General features: G+C 45.9%; 1 protein-coding gene across 1 annotated transcript; it reads left to right on the top strand.

The window, feature by feature from the left end:
* Window positions 1–13,305: 13,305 nt before the first annotated feature.
* LOC123097882 (trifunctional UDP-glucose 4,6-dehydratase/UDP-4-keto-6-deoxy-D-glucose 3,5-epimerase/UDP-4-keto-L-rhamnose-reductase RHM1) lies at window positions 13,306–16,376 on the top strand. The gene is made up of 3 exons (XM_044519730.1): window positions 13,306–13,559; window positions 14,028–15,608; window positions 15,699–16,376. Exons 1-3 carry the CDS (start codon window positions 13,320–13,322, stop codon window positions 16,149–16,151), a joined length of 2,274 nt encoding a protein of 757 aa, XP_044375665.1. The 5' UTR covers window positions 13,306–13,319; the 3' UTR covers window positions 16,152–16,376.
* The last annotated feature ends 6,605 nt before the right edge of the window (window positions 16,377–22,981 follow it).

The raw sequence follows: 22,981 nt of genomic DNA, 5'->3' as shown, positions 1-22,981 counted from the left end.
GAACGCCGTCTTCTCCTGGTCCTTAACTGCCATTTTAATCTGATGGTATCCAGAATAAGCATCCAAAAAACTTAAGCGCTCACAACCCGCCGTAGCATCGATAATTTGATCAATACGGGGGAGAGCAAAAGGATCAGCCGGACAAGCCTTGTTTAAATCCGTGTAGTCCACACACATCCGCCAGGTGCCGTTCTTCTTGAGCACGAGCACCGGGTTAGCTAACCATTCTGGATGAAAAACTTCAACAATAAACCCGGCCGCCAAGAGCCGGGCCACCTCCTCACCAATGGCTTTCCGCCTCTCCTCATTAAACCGCCGAAGGAATTGCCTGACCGGCTTAAATTTTGGATCAATATTGAGAGTGTGCTCAGCGAGTTCTCTAGGTACACCTGGCATGTCAGAAGGTTTCCATGCAAAAATGTCCCTGTTCTCACGGATGAACTCGATGAGCGCGCCTTCCTATTTCGGATCCAGATTGGCACTGATGCTGAACTGCTGAGATGAGTCACCTGGAACAAAGTCAACAAGTTTAGTCTCATCAGCTGACTTAAATTTCATTGCCGGCTCATGCTCCGTGGTCGGCTTTTTCAAAGACATCATATCTGCCGGGTCAACATTGTCCTTGTAAAACTTCAACTCCTCTGTCGCACAAACAGATTCAGCGTAAGCCGCGTCACCTTCCTCACACTCCAAGGCTATCTTTCGGCTGCCATGAACCGTAATGGTCCCATTGTGACCCGGCATCTTGAGCTGCAAGTACACGTAACACGGCCGTGCCATGAACTTGGCGTAAGCCGACCGCCCAAATAAAGCATGATACGGACTTCTTATCTTAACCACCTCAAAGGTTAATTTTTCCGCCCTGTAGTTGCACTCATCTCCAAAAGCCACTTCCAGCTCGATCTTACCAACTGGATATGCCGACTTACCAGGCACCACCATGGAAAACAGTATTGGACTGGCAGAGGTTCTTATCAATCAACCCCATACGACGGAAGGTCTCATAATAGAGGATGTTAATGCTGCTGCCTCCGTCCATGAGCACCTTAGTGAATTTATATCCCCCCACCCGAGGAGCCACCACCAGGGCCAGATGACCCGGATTATCAACCCGGGGAGGGTGATCTTCCCTACTCCACACAATAGGCTGCTCAGACCATCTTAAATAGCGTGGAACCGCCGGCTCAACAGCATTCACAGCCCTTTTATGAAGCTTCTGATCTCGCTTGCACAGACTGGTGGTAAACACATGATACTGTCCACCATTGAGCTGCTTTGGATTGGTATGGTATCCCCCTTGCTGCTGCTGATGATGACCCTGGCCGGACTGCTGATTAAAGCCCCCTTGAACATTTTGAGAATTGGAATTTGAACCGCCGCCCGGGCCATGAAAGCCGCCAGCGCCTGAGCCGCCGCCCGGGCCATTGTTGCCATTGAAAGCATTGGAATTTTTAAAGGCCTTCATGATTGCGCAGTCCTTCCATAGATGAGTGGCCAGCTTTTCCCTAGAGCCATGCCTTGGACAAGGCTCATTTAACAATTGTTCAAGCGTCGGGCCTGACCCGCCGGCTCGGGGAGGTGGTCTCCCCTTGCGCCGGTGGTTGTTACCCTGTGAGTTGGTGTTAGCCACAAATTCCATACTGCCATCAGCCTTACGCTTGTTGCCTCCTTGGTTCGCCGGGTTATGCTGGGGGCCCTTGCCATTGCCATTCCGTTTTCCCTTCCCTGTCCTTTCATCATCCGACGCGGGATCCTTGGTGCTATCAGAGTCGGCGTACTTGACCAGAGCCGCCATCAGCATACCCATATCATTGCAATCGCGCTTGAGCCGCCCGAGCTTCATCTTCAGGGGCGCAAAACGACAATTCTGCTCTAACATTAAGACTGCAGAGCCGGCATCCATCTTATCAGATGAATGTATTATTTCTTTGACCCGGCGAACCCAATGGGTCGTAGACTCACCCTCCTGCTGCTTGCAATTAGTCAAATCCACAATTGACATAGATTGCCTACATGTATCTTTGAAGTTTTGGATGAACCGGGCTTTTAGTTCAGCCCAAGACCCGATAGAGTTCGGTGGCAGTCCTTTCAACCAAGTGCGGGCAGTCCCATCTAACATCATGGTGAAGTACTTGGCCATTGCCGCTTCGCTGACCTTCAGCAACTCCATAGCCATCTCGTAACTCTCGATCCAAGCTCCGGGTTGTAAATCAGCCGTGTAATTAGGTACCTTCCTAGGCCCTTTGAAATCCTTGGGCAGACGTTCATTGCGGAGAGCCGGCACCAGACAAGGGACATCTCCAGTCCTCGTAGGTATACCCGCATCAATAGAAGCCGTCGGATAAGCCGGGGGTGGCTGGTAAGCCGTCAACTAAGGCACCTGCTCCGCCTCTTGCCGTGCTCTGTCTTGGTCTACCGCGTGAAAGGCTCCGTTATGAGTCGGGCCGTGGCCAGGAGGCAAGTCATGGCGTCGGACATTGCTTGAGCCGGTCGCTGAGACCATGTGTCTGCTATAACTCGGGCTCCGGCCTGGACGAGGGGTTGAATGAATCCTGTCCCGGCTATAAGAATATGCCTCCTGCTGCGCCAGAGCCATCTGAAGGAGTTCTCTGACCCGGCGGGTTTCAACCGCCGTTGGAGAGTCGCCATCGATTGGGAGAGCCGCCAGTCGCGCCGCCGCGGCGACCATGTTTTCCAACGGGTTGGCATAATGACCCGGCGGTATTAGCACATACTGAGGCGGGGCAGCGTTCACCCGGGGAGGCCCCATCACTTGAGGCTGAATTGACGTTCCAGCCCCGGGCGTCGTGATCTCTGGCGGGTTACTGGGCCCTGCACCAGGCGTGTTGAAGAGGTTTCGAGGATCGTAAACCAGAGGGAGTCGAGATTGGGCCTTCTGATGCCTCCTTCTCATGACCTCATTGGACGCGTTCTGATCCATCGTGAGCCGGAAAGACTGTGCCTGAATCAGCTGAGTCTGGGCGTCGAGAGCCGCCCTCTCCGCAGCCATCCTGATCCCCTCCGCCGCCAGATCCTCCTTGGCTTTTGCTAGATCCAACTTTAACTATGCCACCTCCGTGTCATGCTGAGCTTGATTTGCTGGGGTGACCGTAGCTGTTAACAGGGCCGTCATCTTGTCTGTGAGGTCCATCAGCACCTGAGCCGGCGAGGGCACAGGGCTTCCTGCCCCGGTAGTGGGGTTTTGAACAGGTTGCGCGCCAGCCATGAAGATTCCAACCCGGCTCTGCGGCTCAAAGGGGTCCGGAATACTGTCGCCATCGGAACAACCCCTGAGCCTGCCATCTTGAAGTTGGCATAACGAATCGGTCTCCTCTGTGGATGACTCGCCGTCAGAGCGAGCGGCCGTCTCATCACCAGATCCCGATCCTTCAGAGAGCTCTCCATGGACGCATCCCACGAAAGCACGCTTCAAGGCAGGCAAGGTCCGGGCGGGTCGTGCACGTTGAGCCGTCTCGATGAGATCGGCGCAGAGGTCCGGCTCAGGGCCCGGCTCACCAATCTTGCCAATAAAGAGATGGATTCCGCCGAAGGGGACCCGGTACCCGTACTCAATTGAGCCGGCGTCGGGGCCCCAGTTTGCATCGTCGATGTAGAGCTTGCCGCGACGACTCGTGGTCATCCGGCCCACAGCGTATCCCTTGAGCCCTTCGAAGCTGCCCTTCAAGAACTCAAATCCACCGTGCGCTGGCCCCACGGTGGGCGCCAACTGTCGTGGAATTGTCACGGCAGATGTCCTCGTGCAAGGACTTAGTCATGGAGCCATCGCAGCTAGGAAGCTTAAAGGGGTTAAACGGGACAAGGAACACGAGGGTTATACTGGTTCGGCCCCTTACGGTGAAGGTAAAAGCCTACGTCCAGTTGAGGTGGTATTGCTTAGGGTTTCGATGACCAGGGAGCTTAATCGCTATGCCCGGCTCTCGATCTGTTGTCCCTCTCCCCTGAACCGCCGCCGGGTCGTCCCTTTATATAGATAGGTTGACGCCCCGCGGCTCTCAGAGTCCCGGCCGGCTTATAACAGTATCCGGCTCGGACTCTTATCTACTCTTGCCTTACATTACAAGTCTTGCCATAATGGCGGTTTATCACTACGGGCCTTAAGCCGCCTCCGGGTCTTAAGCCCACTATTGATCCGCCATCATCCAACCTGGTATTGGGCTTCACGTGATGATCATTATAACGTAACCCGGCCCCTCCTGGGCGGGTAACTCTAATGGTTATATCCTCAACACCAACCCAACAAGTACCTTCGGAGACACCTGTAAAGTACCTTTATAATCACCCAGTTACGTTGTGACGTTTGGTATCACACAAAGTGTTCCTCCGGTAAACGGGAGTTGCATAATCTCATAGTCATAGGGACATGTATAAGTCATGAAGAAAGAAATAACAACATACTAAACGATCAAGTGCTAAGCTAACGGAATGGGTCAAGTCAATGACATCATTCTCCTAATGATGTGATCCCGTTAATCAAATGACAACTCATGTCCATGGCTAGGAAACTTAACCATCTTCGATTAACGAGCTAGTCAAGTAGAGGCATACTAGTGACACTATGTTTGTCTATGTATTCACACATGTATTATGTTTCTGGTTAATACAATTCTAGCATGAATAATAAACATTTATCATGATATGAGGAAATAAATAATAACTTTATTATTGCCTCTAGGGCATATTTCCTTCAGTCTCCCACTTGCACTAGAGTCAATAATCTAGATTACACAGTAATGATTCTAACACCCATGGAGTTTTGGTGATGATCATGTTTTGCTCGTGGAAGAGGCTTAGTCAACGGGTCTGCAACATTCAGATCCGTATGTATCTTGCAAATATCTATGTCTCCCACCTGGACTTGCTCCCGGATGGAATTGAACCATCTCTTGATGTGCTTGGTTCTCTTGTGGAATCTGGATTCCTTTGCCAAGGCAATTGCACCAGTATTGTCACAAAAGATTTTCATTGGACCCGATGCACTAGGTATGACACCTAGATCGGATATGAACTCCTTCATCCAGACTCCTTCATTTGCTGCTTCCGAAGCAGCTATGTACTCCGCTTCACACGTAGATCCCGCCACGACGCTTTGTTTAGGACTACATCAACTGACAGCTCCACTGTTCAATGTGAACACGTATCCGGTTTGCGATTTAGAATCGTCTGGATTAGTGTCAAAGCTTGCATCGACGTGACCATTTACGACTAGCTCTTTGTCACCTCCATAAACGAGAAACATATCCTTAGTCCTTTTCAGGTATTTCAGGATGTTCTTGACCGCTGTCCAGTGATCCACTCCTGGATTACTTTGGTACCTCCCAATGAGCTGTCTCCACGGCTTCTCTTCCAAACCAATATCGCAATGGATCTATCTTCAGCTTATTCTCTCAATCAATGAATGTGGGTCATCGTGGAGAATCATAGGGAACATCTTTCATTTTCTCTCTATCTTCTGCAATGGTCGGGCATTGAGTCTGACTCAATTTCACACCTTGTAACACAGGCAAGAACCCTTTCTTTGCTTGATCCATTTTGAACTTCTTCAAAACTTTGTCAAGGTATGTGCTTTGTGAAAGTCCTATCAAGCGTCTTGATCTATCTCTATAGATCTTGATGCCTAATATGTAAGCAGCTTCACCGAGGTCTTTCATTGTGTCCTTTTATGCTATCCAGAAATTCTATATCATTTCCAATCAACAATATGTCATCCACATATAAAATTAGAAATGCTACAGAGCTCCCACTCACTTTCTTGTAAATACATGCTTCTCCAAAAGTCTGTATAAAACCATATGCTTTGATCACACTATCAAAACGTTTATTCCAACTCCGAGAGGCTTGCACCAGTCCATAAATGGATCGCTGGAGCTTGCACACTTTGTTAGCTCCCTTTGGATCGATAAAACCTTCAGGTTGCATCATATACAACTCTTCTTCCAGAAATCCATTCAGGAATACAGTCTTTACATCCATTTGCCAAATTTCATAATTATAAAATGCGGCAATTGCTAACATGATTCGGACGGACTTACGCATCGCTACGGGTTAGAAGGTCTCATCGTAGTCAATCCCTTGAACTTGTCAAAAACCTTTCGCAACAAGTCGAGCTTTATAGACAGTAATATTACCGTCAGCGTCTGTCTTCTTCTTGAAGATCCATTTATTCTCAATTGCTTGCCGATCATCGGGCAAGTCAACCAAAGTCCACACTTTGTTCTCATACATGGATCCCATCTCAGATTTCATGGCCTCAAGCCATTTTTCGGAATCTAGGCTCACCATCGCTTCTTCATAGTTCGTAGGTTCACCTTGGTCAAGTAACATGACCTCCAGAATAGGATTACCATACCACTCTGGTGCGGATCTTACTCTGGTTGACCTACGAGGTTCAGTAGTAACTTGATCTGAAGTTTCATGATCGATATCATTAGCTTCCTCACTAATTGGTGTAGGTGTCACAGGAACCGGTTTCTGTGATGAACTACTTTCCAATAAGGGAGCAGGTACAGTTACCTCATCAAGTTCTACTTTCCTCCCACTCACTTCTTTCGAGAGAAACTCCTTCTCTAGAAAGGATCCATTCTTGGCAACCAATGTCTTGCTTTCGGATCTGTGATAGAAGGTTTACCCAACAGTTTCCTGTGGGTATCCTATGAAGACACATTTCTCCGATTTGGGTTTGAGCTTATCAGGTTGAAGCTTTTTCACATAAGCATCGCAGCCCCAAACTTCAAGAAACGACAACTTTGGTTTCTTGCCAAACCACAGTTCATAAGGCGTCGTCTCAACGGATTTCGATGGTGCCCTATTTAACGTGAATGCAGCCGTCTTTAAAGCATAACCCCAAAACGATAGTGGTAAATCAGTAAGAGACATCATAGATCGCACCATATCTAGTAAAGTACGATTACGACATTCGGACACACCATTACGCTGTGGTGTTTCGGGTGGCGTGAGTTGCGAAACTATTCCGCATTGTTTCAAATGTAGACCAAACTCATAACTCAAATATTCTCCTCCACGATCAGATCGTAGAAACTTTATTTTCTTGTTACGATGATTTTCCACTTCACTCTGAAATTCTTTGAACTTTTCAAATGTTTCAGACTTATGTTTCATTAAGTAGATGTACCCACATCTGCTCAAATCATCTGTGAAGGTGAGAAAATAATGATACCCGCCGCGATCCTCAACATTCATTGGACCACATACATCAGTATGTATGATCTCCAATAAATTAGTTGCTCGCTCCATAGTTCCGGAGAACGGTGTTTTAGTCATCTTGCCCATGAGGCATGGTTCGCAAGTACCAAGTGATTCATAATCAAGTGATTCCAAAAGTCCATCAGTATGGAGTTTCTTCATGCGCTTTACACCAATATGACCCAAACGGTAGTGCCACAAATAAGTTGCACTATCATTATCAACTCTGCATCTTTTGGCTTCAACATTATGAATATGTGTATCACTACTTTCGAGATTCAACAAAAACAGGCCACTCTTCAAGGATGCATGACCATAAAAGATATTACTCATATAAATAGAACAACCATTATTCTCAGATTTCAAATGAATAACCGTCTCGCATGAAACAAGATCCAGATATAATGTTCATGCTCAACACTGGCACCAAATAACAATTATTCAGGTCTAAAACTAACCCCGAAGGTAGATGTAGAGGTAGCGTGCCCACGGCGATCACATCGACTTTGGAACCATTTCCCACGCGCATCGTCACCTCGTCCTTAGCCAGTCTTCGCTTAATCCGTAGTCCCTGTTTCGAGTTGCAAATATTAGCAACAGAACCAGTATCAAATACCCAGGTGCTACTGCGAGCTCTAGTAAGGTACACATCAATAACATGTATATCACATATACCTTTGTTCACCTTGCCATCCTTCTTATCCGCCAAATACTTGGGGCAGTTCCGCTTCTAGTGTCCAGTCTACTTGCAGTAGAAGCACTCAGTCTCAGGCTTGGGTCCAGACTTGGGTTTTTTCTCTTGAGCAGCAAGTTGTTTGCTGTTCTTCTTGAAGTTCCCCTTCTTCTTCCCTTTGCCTTTTTTCTTGAAACTGGTGGTCTTGTTGACCATCAACACTTGATGCTCCTTTTTAATTTCTACCTCTGCAGCCTTTAGCATTGCGAAGAGCTCGGGAATTGTCTTATCCATCCCTTGCATATTATAGTTCATCACGAAGCTCTTGTAGCTTGGTGGCAGTGATTGAAGAATTCTGTCAATGACACTATCATCCGAAAGATTAACTCCCAGTTGAATCAAGTGATTGTTATACCCAGACATTTTGAGTATATGCTCACTGACAGAACTATTCTCTTCCATCTTACAGCTGTAGAACTTATTAGAGACTTCATATCTCTCAATCCGGGCATTTGCTTGAAATATTAACTTCAACTCCTGAAACATCTCATATGCTCCATGACGTTCAAAACATCGTTGAAGTCCCGAATCTAAGCCGGAAAGCATGGCACACTGAACTATCGAGTAGTCATCAGCTTTGCTATCCCAGACGTTCTTAACGTCGTCAGTTGCATCTGCAGCAGGCCTGGCACCCAGCAGTGCTTCCAGCACGTAATTCTTCAGTGCAGCAATGAGGATAATCCACAAGTTACGGACCCAGTCCATGTAATTGCTACCATCATCTTTCAACTTTGATTTCTCAAGGAACGCATTAAAATTCACGGAACAACAGCACGGGCCATCTATCTATAATCATATTACTTAAGAACTCCCACTTAGATAGACATCCCTCTAATCATCTAAGTTATCACGTGATCCAAATCAACTAAACCATGTCCGGTAATCACGTGAGATGGAGTAGTTTTCAATGGTGAACATCACTATGTTGATCATATCTACTATATGATTCACGCTCGACCTTTCGGTCTCAGTGTTCCGAGGCCATATCTGCATATGCTAGGCTCGTCAAGTTTAACCCGAGTATTCTGCGTGTGCAAAACTGGCTTGCACCCGTTGTAGATGAACGTAGAGCTTATCACACCTGAGCATCACGTGGTGTCTCGGCACGACGAACTTTGGCAACGGTGCATACCCAGGGAGAACACTTTTATCTTGAAATTTAGTGAGAGATCATCTTATAATACTACTGTCAATCAAAGGAAAATAAGATGCATAAAGGATAAACATTACATGCAATCAATATAAGTGATATGATATGGCCATCATCATCTTGTGCTTGTGATCCATCTTCGAAGCACCGTCATGATCACCATCGTCACCGGCGCGACACCTTGATCTCCATCGTAGCATCGTTGTCGTCTCGCCAACTATTGCTTCTACGACTATCGCTGCCGCTTAGTGATAAAGTAAAGCATTACAGGGCGATTGCATTGCATACAATAAAGCGACAACCATATGGCTCCTGCGAGTTGCCGATAACTCGGTTACAAAACATGATCATCTCATACAATAAAATATAGCATCATGCCTTGACCATATCACATCACAACATGCCCTGTAAAAACAAGTTAGACGTCCTCTACTTTGTTGTTGCAAGTTTTACGTGGCTGCTACGGGCTGAGCAAGAACCGTTCTTACCTACGCATCAAAACCACAACGATAGTTCGTCAAGTTAGTGTTGTTTTAACCTTCTCAAGGACCGGGCGTAGCCACACTCGGTTCAACTAAAGTTGGAGAAACTGACACCCGCTAGCCACATGTGTGCAAAGCACGTCGGTAGAACCAGTCTCGCGTAAGCGTACGCGTAATGTCGGTCCGGGCCGCTTCATCCAACAATACCGCCGAACCAAAGTATGACATGATGGTAAGCAGTATGACTTGTATCGCCCACAACTCACTTGTGTTCTACTCGTGCATAAACATCTATGCATAAAACCAGGCTCTGATGCCACTGTTGGGGAACGTAGTAATTTCAACAGTTTTCCTACGTACACGCAAGATCATGGTGATGCATAGCAACGAGAGGGAAGAGTGTTGTCTATGTACCCTGGTAGACTGAAAGCGGAACGTTAGCACAACGCGGTTGATGTAGTCGTACGTCTTCACGATCCGACCGATCCGAGTACCGAGTACGGCACCTCCGAGTTCAGCACACGTTCAGCTCGATGACGTCCCTCGAACTCTGATCCAGCCGAGCTTTGAGAGAGAGTTCCATCAGCACGACGGCGTGGTGACGGTGATGATGATGCTACCGATGCAGGGCTTCGCCTAAGCACTGCTACGATATTATCGCGATGGAATATGGTGGAGGGGGGCACCGCACACGGCTAAGAGATCAAGAGATCAATTGTTTTTCTCTAGAGGTGCCCCTGCCCCGTATATAAAGGACCAGGGGGAGGGGGCGGCCGGCCAGGAGGAGGGCGCGCCAGGAGAGGAGTCCTACTCCCACCGGGAGTAGGACTCCCTCTTTTCCTAGTTGGAGTAGGAGGGGGAAAGGAAGGGAAGGAGAGAGGGGGAAGGAAAGGGGCGCCGCCCCCCTCCTTGTCCAATTCGGACTAGAGGGGGAGGGGGCGCGGCCAGCCCTAGCCGCCCCTCCTCTTCTCCACTAAGGCCCATCTTGGCCCATTAAACTTCCCCGGGGGGTTCCGGTAACCCCCCGGTACTCCGGTATGTGTCCGAAACTCCCCGAAAACCACTCCGGTGTCCGAACATAGTCGTCCAATATATCGATCTTTATGTCTCAACCATTTCGAGACTCCTCGTCATGTCCGTGATCATATACGGGACTCCGAACTACCTTCGGTACATCAAAACACAAAACTCATAATATCGATCGTCATCTAACTTTAAGCATGCAGACCCTACGGGTTCGAGAACTATGTAGACATGACCGAGACACGTCTCCGGTCAATAACCAATAGCGGAACCTGGATGCTCATATTGGCTCCTACGTATTCTACGAAGATCTTTATCGGTCAAACCGCATAACAACATACGTTGTTCCCTTTGTCATCGGTATGTTACTTGCCTGAGATTCGATCGTCGGTATCTCAATACCTAGTTCAATCTCGTTACCGGCAAGTCTCTTTACTCGTTCTGTAATACATCATCTCGCAACTAACTCATTAGTCACAATGCTTGCAAGGCTTATAGTGATGTGCATTACCGAGAGGGCCCAGAGATACCTCTCCGACAATCGGAGTGACAAATCCTAATCTCGAAATACGCCAACCCAACAAGTACCTTCGGAGACACCTGTAGAGGACCTTTATAATCACCCAGTTACGTTGTGACGTTTGGTATCACACAAAGTGTTCCTCCGGTAAACGGGAGTTGCATAATCTCATAGTCATAGGAACATGTATAAGTCATGAAGAAAGCAATAGCAACATACTAAACGATCAAGTGCTAAGCTAACGGAATGGGTCAAGTCAATCACATCATTCTCCTAATGATGTGATCCCGTTAATCAAATGACAACTCATGTCCATGGCTAGGAAACTTAACCATCTTCGATTAACGAGCTAGTCAAGTAGAGGCATACTACTGACATTATGTTTGTCTATGTATTCACACATGTATCATGTTTCCGGTTAATACAATTCTAGAATGAATAATAAACATTTATCATGATACGAGGAAATAAATAATAACTTTATTATTGCCTCTAGGGCATATTTCCTTCAGCGTGTGCGTAGGATTTTTTTTTAAATTACTACGTTCCCCAACAGATGAAGAGCTTGTGGTGGCTGCATTGTCGTCCACGACCACATTAGTAGGACGCGGCCTCGGTTCAGGGGATCAATCCCCGGGCATGCTCCGGCCTTGAACCGCAATAGGGAGAGAGGCCACACCCTTCTCTATGCCGATTACTTTGAGAATGGCCCGCTCTTGAAACCACATCAATTGCGTCGCCGCTTCTGTATGGCGAGACATGTGTTCAATCGTATTCGGGAGGGAGGGGCAACATATGTCCCATACTTTGAGTGCCAATAGGATGCCCTTGGCAAGCTTGGCTCTCTTATTACCAGAAGTGCACTGCGGCGATTCACATGCTTGCATATGGAATTCCTGATGATCTTATGGATGAGTACGTGCGTATGAGTGAGTCCACATGTCTCATCTCAATATATAGTTTCTACAAGGTCGTGCTGGCAGTGTTCGGCCCTAAGTACCTGAGAGAGCCAACTGCCGCTAATACAGAGAGGTTGTTGGCGATCAATGCCGATAGGGACTTTCCGAGCATGTTTGGTAGTATAGATTGTATACACTGGAAGTGGAAGAACTGTCCATTTGCTTGGCAGGGGCATGTGAAAGGTGCCATTGTCATATTTGAAGCGGTGGCTTCACAAGATCTGTGGATATGACATTCTTTCTTTGGCATGGCTGATTCTCACAATGATATCAGTGTTCTTCAGCGTTCCCCAGTGTTTGCAAGGCTTGCAGAAGGCCACTCCCCGGAGGTCGACTTTGAGATCAATGGCAACCATTACAACAAGGGATATTACCTAGCTGATGTTATCTATCCTTAGTGGTCCACTCTTATGAAGACCATACCCAATCTGCAAGGAGAGAAGAGACAGAGGTTTGCCCAAACGCAGGAGAGTGCTAGGAAGGATGTGGAGCGTGCTTTCGGTGTGCTTCAGTCTCGATGGGGTATCGTTCGAAACCCTACATTGATATGGAGCACTCAGAAGCTTTGGGAGGTGATGACTGCTTGTGTGAAAATGAGCATGGCGATAGCATCTACGACCACGGGTTTGATTTCCAGGTGAAAATGTTGAGCCTGAGCAGCCACCTCCTGCAACCTTTGAACACTTTGTCCATTTTCATTGTGAAATACGTGATTGGCATACTCATTTCCAGCTTCAGGATGACTTGGTTGAGCATATGTGGACTCACGCTGGCAACCAGTAAATTTATCGGTTTAATTTTTTCATGCAAACACATTTCGATTGGGTTGTATGACTATTTGATATTGTTTTTATTTCGATTGGGTTGTAAGACTATTTCGAATGTGGAACTATTGCTACGTTTGATTTAAACTACTCCCTTCGTCCCATAATATAAGACATTTTTTGACTATACACTAGTGTCAAAAAAGTCTTACATTATGGGACAAGGGAGTATTTGCTATGCTTCATTTTAGTATGCTTGTTAATCTGGAACCGACAAGATGCGGCCGGAATGTGACCGTGCATTGGGCGCATTCAGAAATCCGGACGAACATGGCTCCATTAACATTATAAAATGATGAAAAGTGGACTAAACCTACGTCCAAATCGTTGGAGTTGATAGGTCGCTGGACAAGTCTCGTCTGGAAGAGCGTGTGCTACTGCTGTGCTGGACCAGAACGAAAACGAGGATGGGACGCGCGGACCACGCGGCGAAACGGTCAGGATCCTCTTTTAAGCCCCCAACCCATCATCCGCCCGTACTCGTCGGCGCCGTGCAGTTGAGTGCTCGCTGCTCCCTCCTCCCCCTCCCCGAAGATTCTCCTTCGACCCCTCCCGATCTCCAAGGCGACGTCGCCGTCGCCGTCGCCGCGCGCCAGATCTCCTCCACGCGCTCGCGGTGCGCCTTCGCCGCCTGCGCGATCTGCCCGGTGAGTCCCCTTCCCCGCTGCCTGCTCCTAGATCCGTGTCCTCGCCTGGAATTCCGGTGGGGTTTCAGTTGCCGAGTGTACCATTCCCGTGCGTGTTGTTCGCCGCGGCGAAGAATTCGGTTGTGGTTTCATGTTGCGTGTATTGGTTTGCCACTGCTGGACCTGGGGATCGCGATGATGGGCGCCTGATGAAAATTGCATTTGTCAGGGGTGGATGTTCTTCTATGCCTGCTGATGGCTATGGTGTCAGTTTAGTCAGTTCTCTACTGTTTTACTACTACTACATAGCCTGCTGATAGCTTTGGAGTTAATAATGTTTCCTCTATTCTTCCTTCATAGTTGGAGTATATCTGCTTTTAGTTTTAGTAGGAGTTGCCTTGTTTTCGCAGTAACTTCGATGATAAGTTTGAAGAATTATTACTGCTGGGCACATTAATAACACTAGCAGGTTTGAATATCTATTTGCAGGCTAAGATGGCGACCTATGAGCCCAAGAACATCCTCATAACTGGTGCTGCGGGTTTCATTGCATCCCATGTGGCGAACCGTCTAATTAGGAGCTATCCTCACTACAAGATTGTGGTACTCGACAAGATTGACTACTGCTCCAACCTGAAAAATCTCAACCCCTCCCGGCCATCGCCAAATTTCAAGTTTGTCAAGGGCGACATCGCAAGTGCTGACCTGGTGAACTATCTTCTCATCACTGAGTCGATCGACACCATCATGCACTTTGCTGCCCAGACTCATGTGGATAATTCGTTCGGCAATTCCTTTGAGTTTACAAAGAACAACATATATGGCACCCACGTTCTCCTTGAGGCGTGCAAGGTCACTGGCCAGATCAGAAGATTTATTCACGTCAGTACTGATGAGGTGTATGGAGAAACTGATGAGGATGCTGTGGTTGGTAACCATGAGGCCTCGCAGTTGCTTCCGACAAATCCATATTCAGCTACCAAAGCTGGGGCTGAAATGCTTGTGATGGCTTATGGGAGGTCTTATGGTCTTCCTGTGATTACAACCCGAGGCAACAATGTGTATGGACCAAATCAGTTCCCTGAGAAGCTCATCCCAAAATTTATCCTTTTGGCCATGAAAGGCTTGCCCCTTCCAATTCATGGTGATGGCTCTAATGTCAGGAGCTACCTGTACTGTGAGGATGTTGCTGAAGCTTTTGAGGTAGTTCTTCACAAAGGAGAGGTTGGACATGTGTATAATATTGGTACTGTGAAGGAGAGGAGGGTAATTGATGTGGCCAGTGACATATGCAAGCTATTTGGCTTGGACACCGAAAAGGTCATCAGGTTTGTCGAGAACAGGCCCTTCAATGACCAGAGGTACTTCCTGGATGATCAGAAACTGAAGAAGTTAGGATGGGCAGAGCGCACGACATGGGAAGAGGGTTTGAAGAAAACAATTGAATGGTACACCAGCAATCCTGATTACTGGGGAGATGTTGCCGGTGCATTGCTCCCTCATCCAAGGATGTTGATGACACCTGGAGTTGAAAGGCATAACTGGACTGAGGAAATCAAATCTCTTGCTTCTTCGCCAGCTGAAGCCAAGGAATGTAGTACAGTACCGGCTGCAGCCACATCCAAGAGTACCAGCAGTGTCCCTCAAAAGGCCACCTACAAGTTCTTAATATATGGCAAGACTGGATGGATTGGTGGCCTACTTGGGAAGATATGTGAGAAGCAAGGCATACCTTATGAATATGGTAAAGGGCGCCTGCAAGAGCGCTCTCAGCTCTTGCAGGACATTAGAAACGTGAAGCCGACTCATGTTTTCAATGCTGCTGGTGTCACTGGAAGGCCAAATGTTGACTGGTGTGAGACCCACAAACAGGACACTATCCGCACCAATGTTGTAGGCACCTTGAATCTTGCTGATGTTTGTCGTGAGCAGGGGTTGCTCATGATTAATTATGCTACAGGTTGCATATTTGAGTATAATGCTGAACACCCTGAAGGGTCTGGAATTGGTTTTAAAGAGGAGGACACACCCAACTTTATAGGTTCATTTTATTCCAAAACCAAAGCCATGGTAAGTTCAAATATTTTGTTTATGATGTGTAACACATATCCTTTTGCTTCTCATGGAAACAAACTCATTTGTTCGTACATACAAATGCAGGTGGAAGAGTTATTGAAGGACTATGATAATGTCTGTACTCTTAGAGTCAGGATGCCCATATCATCAGACCTGAGCAATCCTCGTAACTTCATCACAAAAATAGCCCGCTATGACAAGGTGGTGAACATTCCCAACAGTATGACAATTTTGGATGAATTGTTGCCTATCTCTGTTGAGATGGCGAAGCGGGATTGTAGGGGCATATGGAATTTCACCAACCCAGGGGTTGTCAGTCACAACGAGATTCTGGAGATGTACAAGGAATACATCAACCCGGACTTCAAGTGGACCAACTTCACGCTCGAAGAGCAGGCCAAGGTTATAGTTGCACCAAGAAGCAACAACGAAATGGACGCGTCAAAGCTGAAGTCCGAGTTCCCTGAGCTACTGTCCATTAAGGAATCTTTGATCAAGAATGTCTTTGAGCCAAACAGGAAGGTTTCTACTAATTGAGGATTCATATGACACAGGTCTGCTATAAGCTATTCTATTTAGCTAATATATTGCATGGTGGCAGCTGTGGTCAATTTTATTGTGGTATAGCAGGCATACATATTTACGATTTTTTGTTACGCGTTATGTTTCACTTGAGTATTATCAGATGTTCTATGTAGTGGTGGATATGTTTGTTGGCCTGGTTATCTATGAGAACAGATCTTAAAATCTTGTTTCTATTTATCAGGTGCCTTTCATGTGCATGATGCTGCGCTTGTGCATTCTGTTTACGTGTTGCTTTTCTTGGTTTTCATATCTGAAGTTTGTATTGGCAGACTCAACTTACATGTGTAGTTTTGTTGGTTCATATTTGAAGTTTGCATCAGTTTCCAAAAACATGTGCATTCAGAAGCCCAGAGGGTTGTCAGTTGATGCACCCTGATCAACTGTAAGCTCCTGTCGGCTGTCAACGCGACGTTTGAGTATCACACGCTGAAATATTTGCTTGCAGTAGATCAGTTTGACTTTAGAGCATCACACACTGAAATATTTGCTTGCAATAGATTAGTTTTTAGTGCAGGTTGCCGGCGTTGCCAGAGCTTGTCTTGTCTTGCTCCACAAACATAATGGTCATACTGACTGTTTCACGAGTTCGAGGTTTCCACAGATCTGTTTCTATTTTGTGTAATCTTCTTGATCTCTGGCTTTCCCCTTTTGCGCTTGAAACCTCTCTTGTTTGGTTGGATACAATATAGTGCGCGTATGGGACGAGTGGGCTATGTTTGGTCGCGGGGGAGAGATTTCCCCGGGTTACAAAGCATGGGTGCGATTTTTCTTCGCACGTGCGAATCCACGGAGGAATTTCTTAGACACCATTTGGCACTTCGGCGACTAGGCTGGGCTCCGTGGCTGTCGTATACAAATGGAAAGAGAACTAGATAGAAAACGAGACAGTCTTCAACAGCTGGCGCAGATTCACCAGGCAATCCTGGAAGCATACTTCGGCTTCACCAAGCTAATCTCCTTTTTTTACCCCTAAAAAAGGCTAATCATTTTTTTTTTCAAAAGTACGCGTAGGCGTATCATATTTTTATAGAAGGCTAAAAAAGACTAGTCATTTTTTTCTTCGAGAGTACGCCTAGGCGTACCATATTTTTATAGAAGGTAGAAATCAATTACAAAAGACTACAACTTGCTGCGAATAGCAAGTGTAGTTGAAACTCCACACTCTACCGCGACAATTACAAACATAATGGAAAAGGGCCAGCCCTAAGCCAATCATCTAGCCGCGTCATGACAAAAACCGGTTGCCTCGAAGAGCAACAACTCTAACCGGATTCCCTTGCCAACGCGCTACCCATCCTTGAATGCCTAAGAGGAGACGGCGAGTGGATAGCAGGACTCGGACAACCCTGAGAAAGCCATCGTCTTGAATCACCGACAATTGCATACATAGCGCCCACGAAGATCGACTCGGGCAACGACAAGCACCGGAGAACCATAACATAACCAGGCCAGGTCTTTACAAGTGATGCTCTCAACAGAGTAACGACGCCACACCGCCGCTATCGCCGGTCCTGCAACGACAAGGCTTTCGCCCGAAGACCACAATCCGATCAAGGAGGGGAGATGCCGACACACCTTGGCGACGCCTCCAAGGAGGGAAACGACACCCACGTGCGTCGTCGCCGCCGGCTCCGCAGACGAGCAGGATTTTCATCCGAACCGTGGCACCTGTCCCATCCCCATCAACAGATTGGCCAAACTGTTGGAGTCACACCGCCGCTGTCGCAACACCTCGCCACTGTGTCCAGACCACTGCGGTACATCGCCCTCGCACGGCAGAGAGCAGCCTGACCACCAACCAGCACCAACACGGCCGCGAAAAACCACCTCGCCAGGACCCATCCATCCTCAACAACAGCGAAGAACCGCTGGCACTCCATGTCGCTGCTGCAACCCGAGGTCACACAGGGCAGAAACCGGTGCGCTGAAACGCCCACGCGAACGCGCACGCCCACCATGGTGCTCCCCTGTGTGAGCCCCTGCTCCGACCTCTGGCATGGAACCAACACAGATCCTGGCCGCGTCGCCACCAACACCACAAAGGGGACGCCTTCCTCCAAGCCAATCCGACGTCGACAAGAGCCACTCCGCGCGCCCCGGCCACCGCAGCAAATCCCGGCCGCCGCTCCGGGCACCACCACACCTAGCCGAGATCCGCATCCGCCAAGGCCCCGCGCCGCAACCTCCTGCACCCACCACCGAGCTCGAAGAAGACCACCGCCCCGCTCCACCACGCGACCGTGCACCGCCTCTTCCTGTGCTCTCCACCGTGCAACACCCACACCAGCATCACCACGCTGGGCAAGAGCCGCCGCCGGCACCTCCACGATGCCCAGAGGCCGCCAAAACCCGACGAACACCACGCCTCGCAAGCAAGCAGCCATGGCTCAGACCCAAGCACCGCCAGATCCAGATCGGGATTGGGGTCAAGGGCCCCATGCCGCAGCCGCTGCGGAGGCAGCACCACTGGACGGCGCCCTGCCTCCCACCCACGCAAGAGGACCGAGCCCCCGCCGGAGCTCCGCCGCACCACGCCGCCAAGCCTCCCCGGGATAACTCGCGCCGCCGCCGGGGGGGGGGGGGGGAGAGAGCCAGGGAGAGGCCCCGTCGCCGCTAGCACTGCCCGAGCTTTGCCCGGCAGTGGCCCTCGATGGCGGCGAGGAGGAAGGGAGGATGAAGGAGGGCCGCCGGCGGGGGAGGCTAGAGTTCCCCCGAGTCGCCTCAGAGAGGGACGCGGGGGACAGGGGGTAATAGCTAATCATTATTTAGGACGTCGAGAACGCCCGAACGTTCGGTCTGGGAAAGCATCAGACGACTGTTTATCCCAAACAAACGATTTTGTTTGGTAGGAAATCACCCACAGCCCAAAGGGCGTCCCTGTGTCTCGCCTTCGGCGAGTCCACCTTCGGACTCGCTGAAGGGGCGACCGAGATGGTCCGGCCCACACGCGTGGCAGCCAACAGGTTTTTTCTGTTTTTTGTTTTAGTTTTTACTTTTTTATACTTTTATTTATACTTTAAAATATTCCAAATATATATATTACAAAAAATATTTTAAAAATGTTGAAGAAAAATTGAACGAGTATTTGAACAATGTTGAATAAGTATTACAAAAATATTGATCAAGTATTTGAAAAAAACTGAACGAGCATTCAAACAATGTTGAACATGTATACAAAAAATGTTGATCACTTACTAAAAAAATGATGGATTTTTTAAAATGTATATAAAAATGCTGATCAAGCACTTGAAGAAAATGTTGACCAAGTATTTCAAAAATGTTAATCAAACATTCGTGAAGTGTTAAACGTGTATAGAAAAAATGTTGAACATGTAGCAAACAAAGGATGAAAAAAAATTGGTCATGTATATAAACATGTCAATCAAGAATTTGAAAATAAATGTTGCACAAGTGTTTGAAAAATGTTAATCAAGCGTTTGGAAAATATTAAATGTGTATAAAAAAACGTTGAGCATGTATTAAAAAATGTTAATTTTTTATTTGAAAACTATTAATCAAGCATTTTAAAAAATGTTTAAAATGTGTAAAGAAAATGTCGACCATGTATTAAAAAATGTTACAAATGTGTAGGAAAATGTTAATCTTGTATTTGAAAAATGTTAAAACTCTGTATAGAAAAAATATTGATCATTTATTACAAAAATGTATAATTTGTATTGAAAAAAATTAGATGTGTATTCAAAAAATGTCGTTGACATACAGAAAAAATGTAGAATAATAACCAAAAGAACAAATAAAACCGAAAATAGAAACAAAAGAAATAAAAGGAAAAAAGAAAATAAAAAACGAAGAAACAAAATGCAAAAGATAATGAAAAAGAATGAAAGAAAAACCGAGAAAACCAAAAAAGAAACAACGAAAACAAAAAATAGAAACCAAAAAAGAAACGAAAAACTAGAGAAAAAAGAAAATGAAAAAAATAAAGAAACAAATGCAAAAAGAATGAAAAAGAATAAGAAAATTGGAGAAGAAGAAAGAAGAAAGAAACCTAAGAAAACCAGCTATAGTTACCTCAAGAAGGACGCCACCACTTCGAGCTACGAACTGCAGGTAGGTAGACTCGCTAGCAGACACGGTCTTCATCTTGGAGGTATGAGGATCGACCCCTCTCCTCTCTCCTGGGCACCTTTTACCTTCTCCTTTTGTTTTAAAAGTGTGTTGATGGGCCGACCCAATTTCTTGCGCGAGAAGCGAATTCCTCGCTCGCCAACCTTTTGTTTCAAAAGTGTGTTGATGGGCTGGCCCAATTTCTTGCGCGAGAAGCGAATTCCTCACTCTCCTTCTCTTTTGTTTTAAAAAGTGTGTTGATGGGACGGCCCAGTTTCTTGCGCGACAAGCGAATTCCTTCAGCGAGAGCAAGCTATCGTCTCGCTTAAAGCGAGAAATAGCTCTTGGGCAGCCCGAATGCCTTCCCATCACCCCTATAGGCCTTTTTCTGTGAAAAGAAAATGAAAAAAGCCTAGTAACAAAACAAAATAAAAGCCCAGGTTTGTTTTCTTTTCTGTGACAAATAAAAGCCTAGCTTATGTTGTGCTAAGAAAAAAATGTCATCAGCTTTAAAAGCATAAAATTGCTATTCGTATGTTGAAGTAAATTTGCCATGGCAAAATAAAAAGTAAATTTTGCCATGGTTGAAAAGCAATGAAATGTGCCATGGTCCAAAAAAGTAAAAAATTGCCATCTTGTATAAACTAAATTTGCCATGGCAAAAAATTAAAGTAAAAAAAAATGCCACGAGCGTTAAAATTAAATTTGCCATGTATGTTAAAGTAAAATTACCATAGAAATACTGCTAAATTTGCCATGCTAAAAGGGGTAAATTGCCATGTAGAAAATCTCATGTTTGTAAGATAACTGATAAAAACAAATGTCATGCATGTGAAAACACACACAAGATAATTGCCATGGAAAATGCATATTAAGATTTGCCATGGTTTTTTAATTATAATTGTCATGCTTTGTATGAGGAAAAATTACCATGTATGTATGCATGTAGTAAAAAATGCCATGGCCCATAACCTACATTTGCCATGCTACATTAACTTAAGTTGCCATGGTCGTATTAAAAAATTAATTTTCATGCTCCATGAACTTAAGTTGGCATGCCCATAATCTTAAATGAATGTTGTCATCCCCTACAAATTTGTCATCGGACAAATACCAAAAAAATGCTAGGTGAAGCAAAAAAAAATGGACCTAATATCATAGCTTAAGTCATCAAAATTGCCACACCACATATTAAGTTTAGGAATTTATAATGATTAGTTCAAAATAATGCAATATTGCATAGGCTATATTTTTCATGGACGCAAGGCAAATTTGGCGTGAGACATAAGCAACAATTACCATGTTATGTTGGATTACCATAGTATGAAAAGTAGATTTGCCATGACTAAATAAACATATTACCACCGAATTTTCCGTGTGAGAACAACATGGCGAAAAGATCATAAGTTTTGCCATGGCAAAACAAACTTGGAAGTTCAAAAATGCCATATTAAAAAAAATTAGTTTCCATGGCAACATTTCTTCATATATAGGGCAAAAGAGACAACACAAATGTTGCCGTCATGGCAACATAAGCTTCTAGTTGCCATGGCAAAACACACCTACAAAAAATAACAAAAAAAGATGGCAACACAAGCTTCTAGTTGCCACGGCAAATGCATCTGTGCCACGACAGATTTGTATTAAATTTTGACATGGTATTCCAACTAAAAATTGCCATGTTTTTGTATGAGAAAATTGTCGAGTATGTAAATTAATACAAAAGTTATGAACAAAATTGCCATGGCAAAATGGATATATAAATTTCCAGTGGTGTTTTAATTAAAATTATCATCCTTGGTATGAAAATTGCCATGGTAAATAGAATGACAGTGCAAACATTAAATTATTAACAAAAACTACTATGGCAAATTCATATTGCAGTTTGTCATGGTATCCCCGCCCCGCCAGGAAATGACAAAACAATTTGCCATGGCAAAAATGCGCCTTAACTTTCAATTTGGTAAAATAGTATGGGTTGTTGTAGGAACGGAGTATGTCTACCAGAGGGGGGGGGGGGGGGTGAATGAGAGTTTTAAAATTTCTTTTGGAAACTTCAAAACTCTCAGAACCCAGCAGCGGAACGGAAGATAATAGATTACAGAGAGTGAAAGTAAACTATCGAGCTAGAACTAAACACATTCATCGATGAAAATCACATGGTTCAATTCAGTCATGCAAGACAGTTTGAATGATAAGAAGTGAAGGAATAACCAGTAATGCTTGATGGCGACAGAGAATTTGGTAGACTACTTCGCCCTTCTACACAAGGACTATGTCTGGTTGGAGGGGTTGTGACTTAACACAGAAGATAAACTATGTTCGCCCTATTCTCCTCGACAATTGTTTCGTCAATAGATGTCGATCACTTGTGGTAGATACTTGAGGTGATCTCCAAACCTTTATAGACTTCTTCTTTAAGAACCACAATCACTCTTGGTTTCTGAAGAAATTGACACCTAACAATCTAGAGAGTTTGCAGCTCTCAAGAGTAATAGGTGGAGCGTACTAGGCTTAGATTCCAGTGATGCTAAGCCACTATCTAATTTTTCGGCTCTGGATTTTTTCTCTCGGTGGATTTTAAACTCAAATATCTCTGGAGAGGGGTTGCTCGACAATCTTCTCGGAATCAAAGGGAGCAGCCACCGGACAAAGCCGGTCCGGGGTGGCTATTTATAGCCGTAACCTTCCCACATGGGAAATTACAATTTTGG

The sequence above is a fragment of the Triticum aestivum genome, chromosome 4D, assembly GCF_018294505.1.
Source record: "Triticum aestivum cultivar Chinese Spring chromosome 4D, IWGSC CS RefSeq v2.1, whole genome shotgun sequence".
Lineage (NCBI taxonomy): Eukaryota > Viridiplantae > Streptophyta > Magnoliopsida > Poales > Poaceae > Triticum > Triticum aestivum.
Note: the sequence above shows the minus strand (reverse complement) of the source record. Positions and strands in the feature narration are given on the sequence as shown.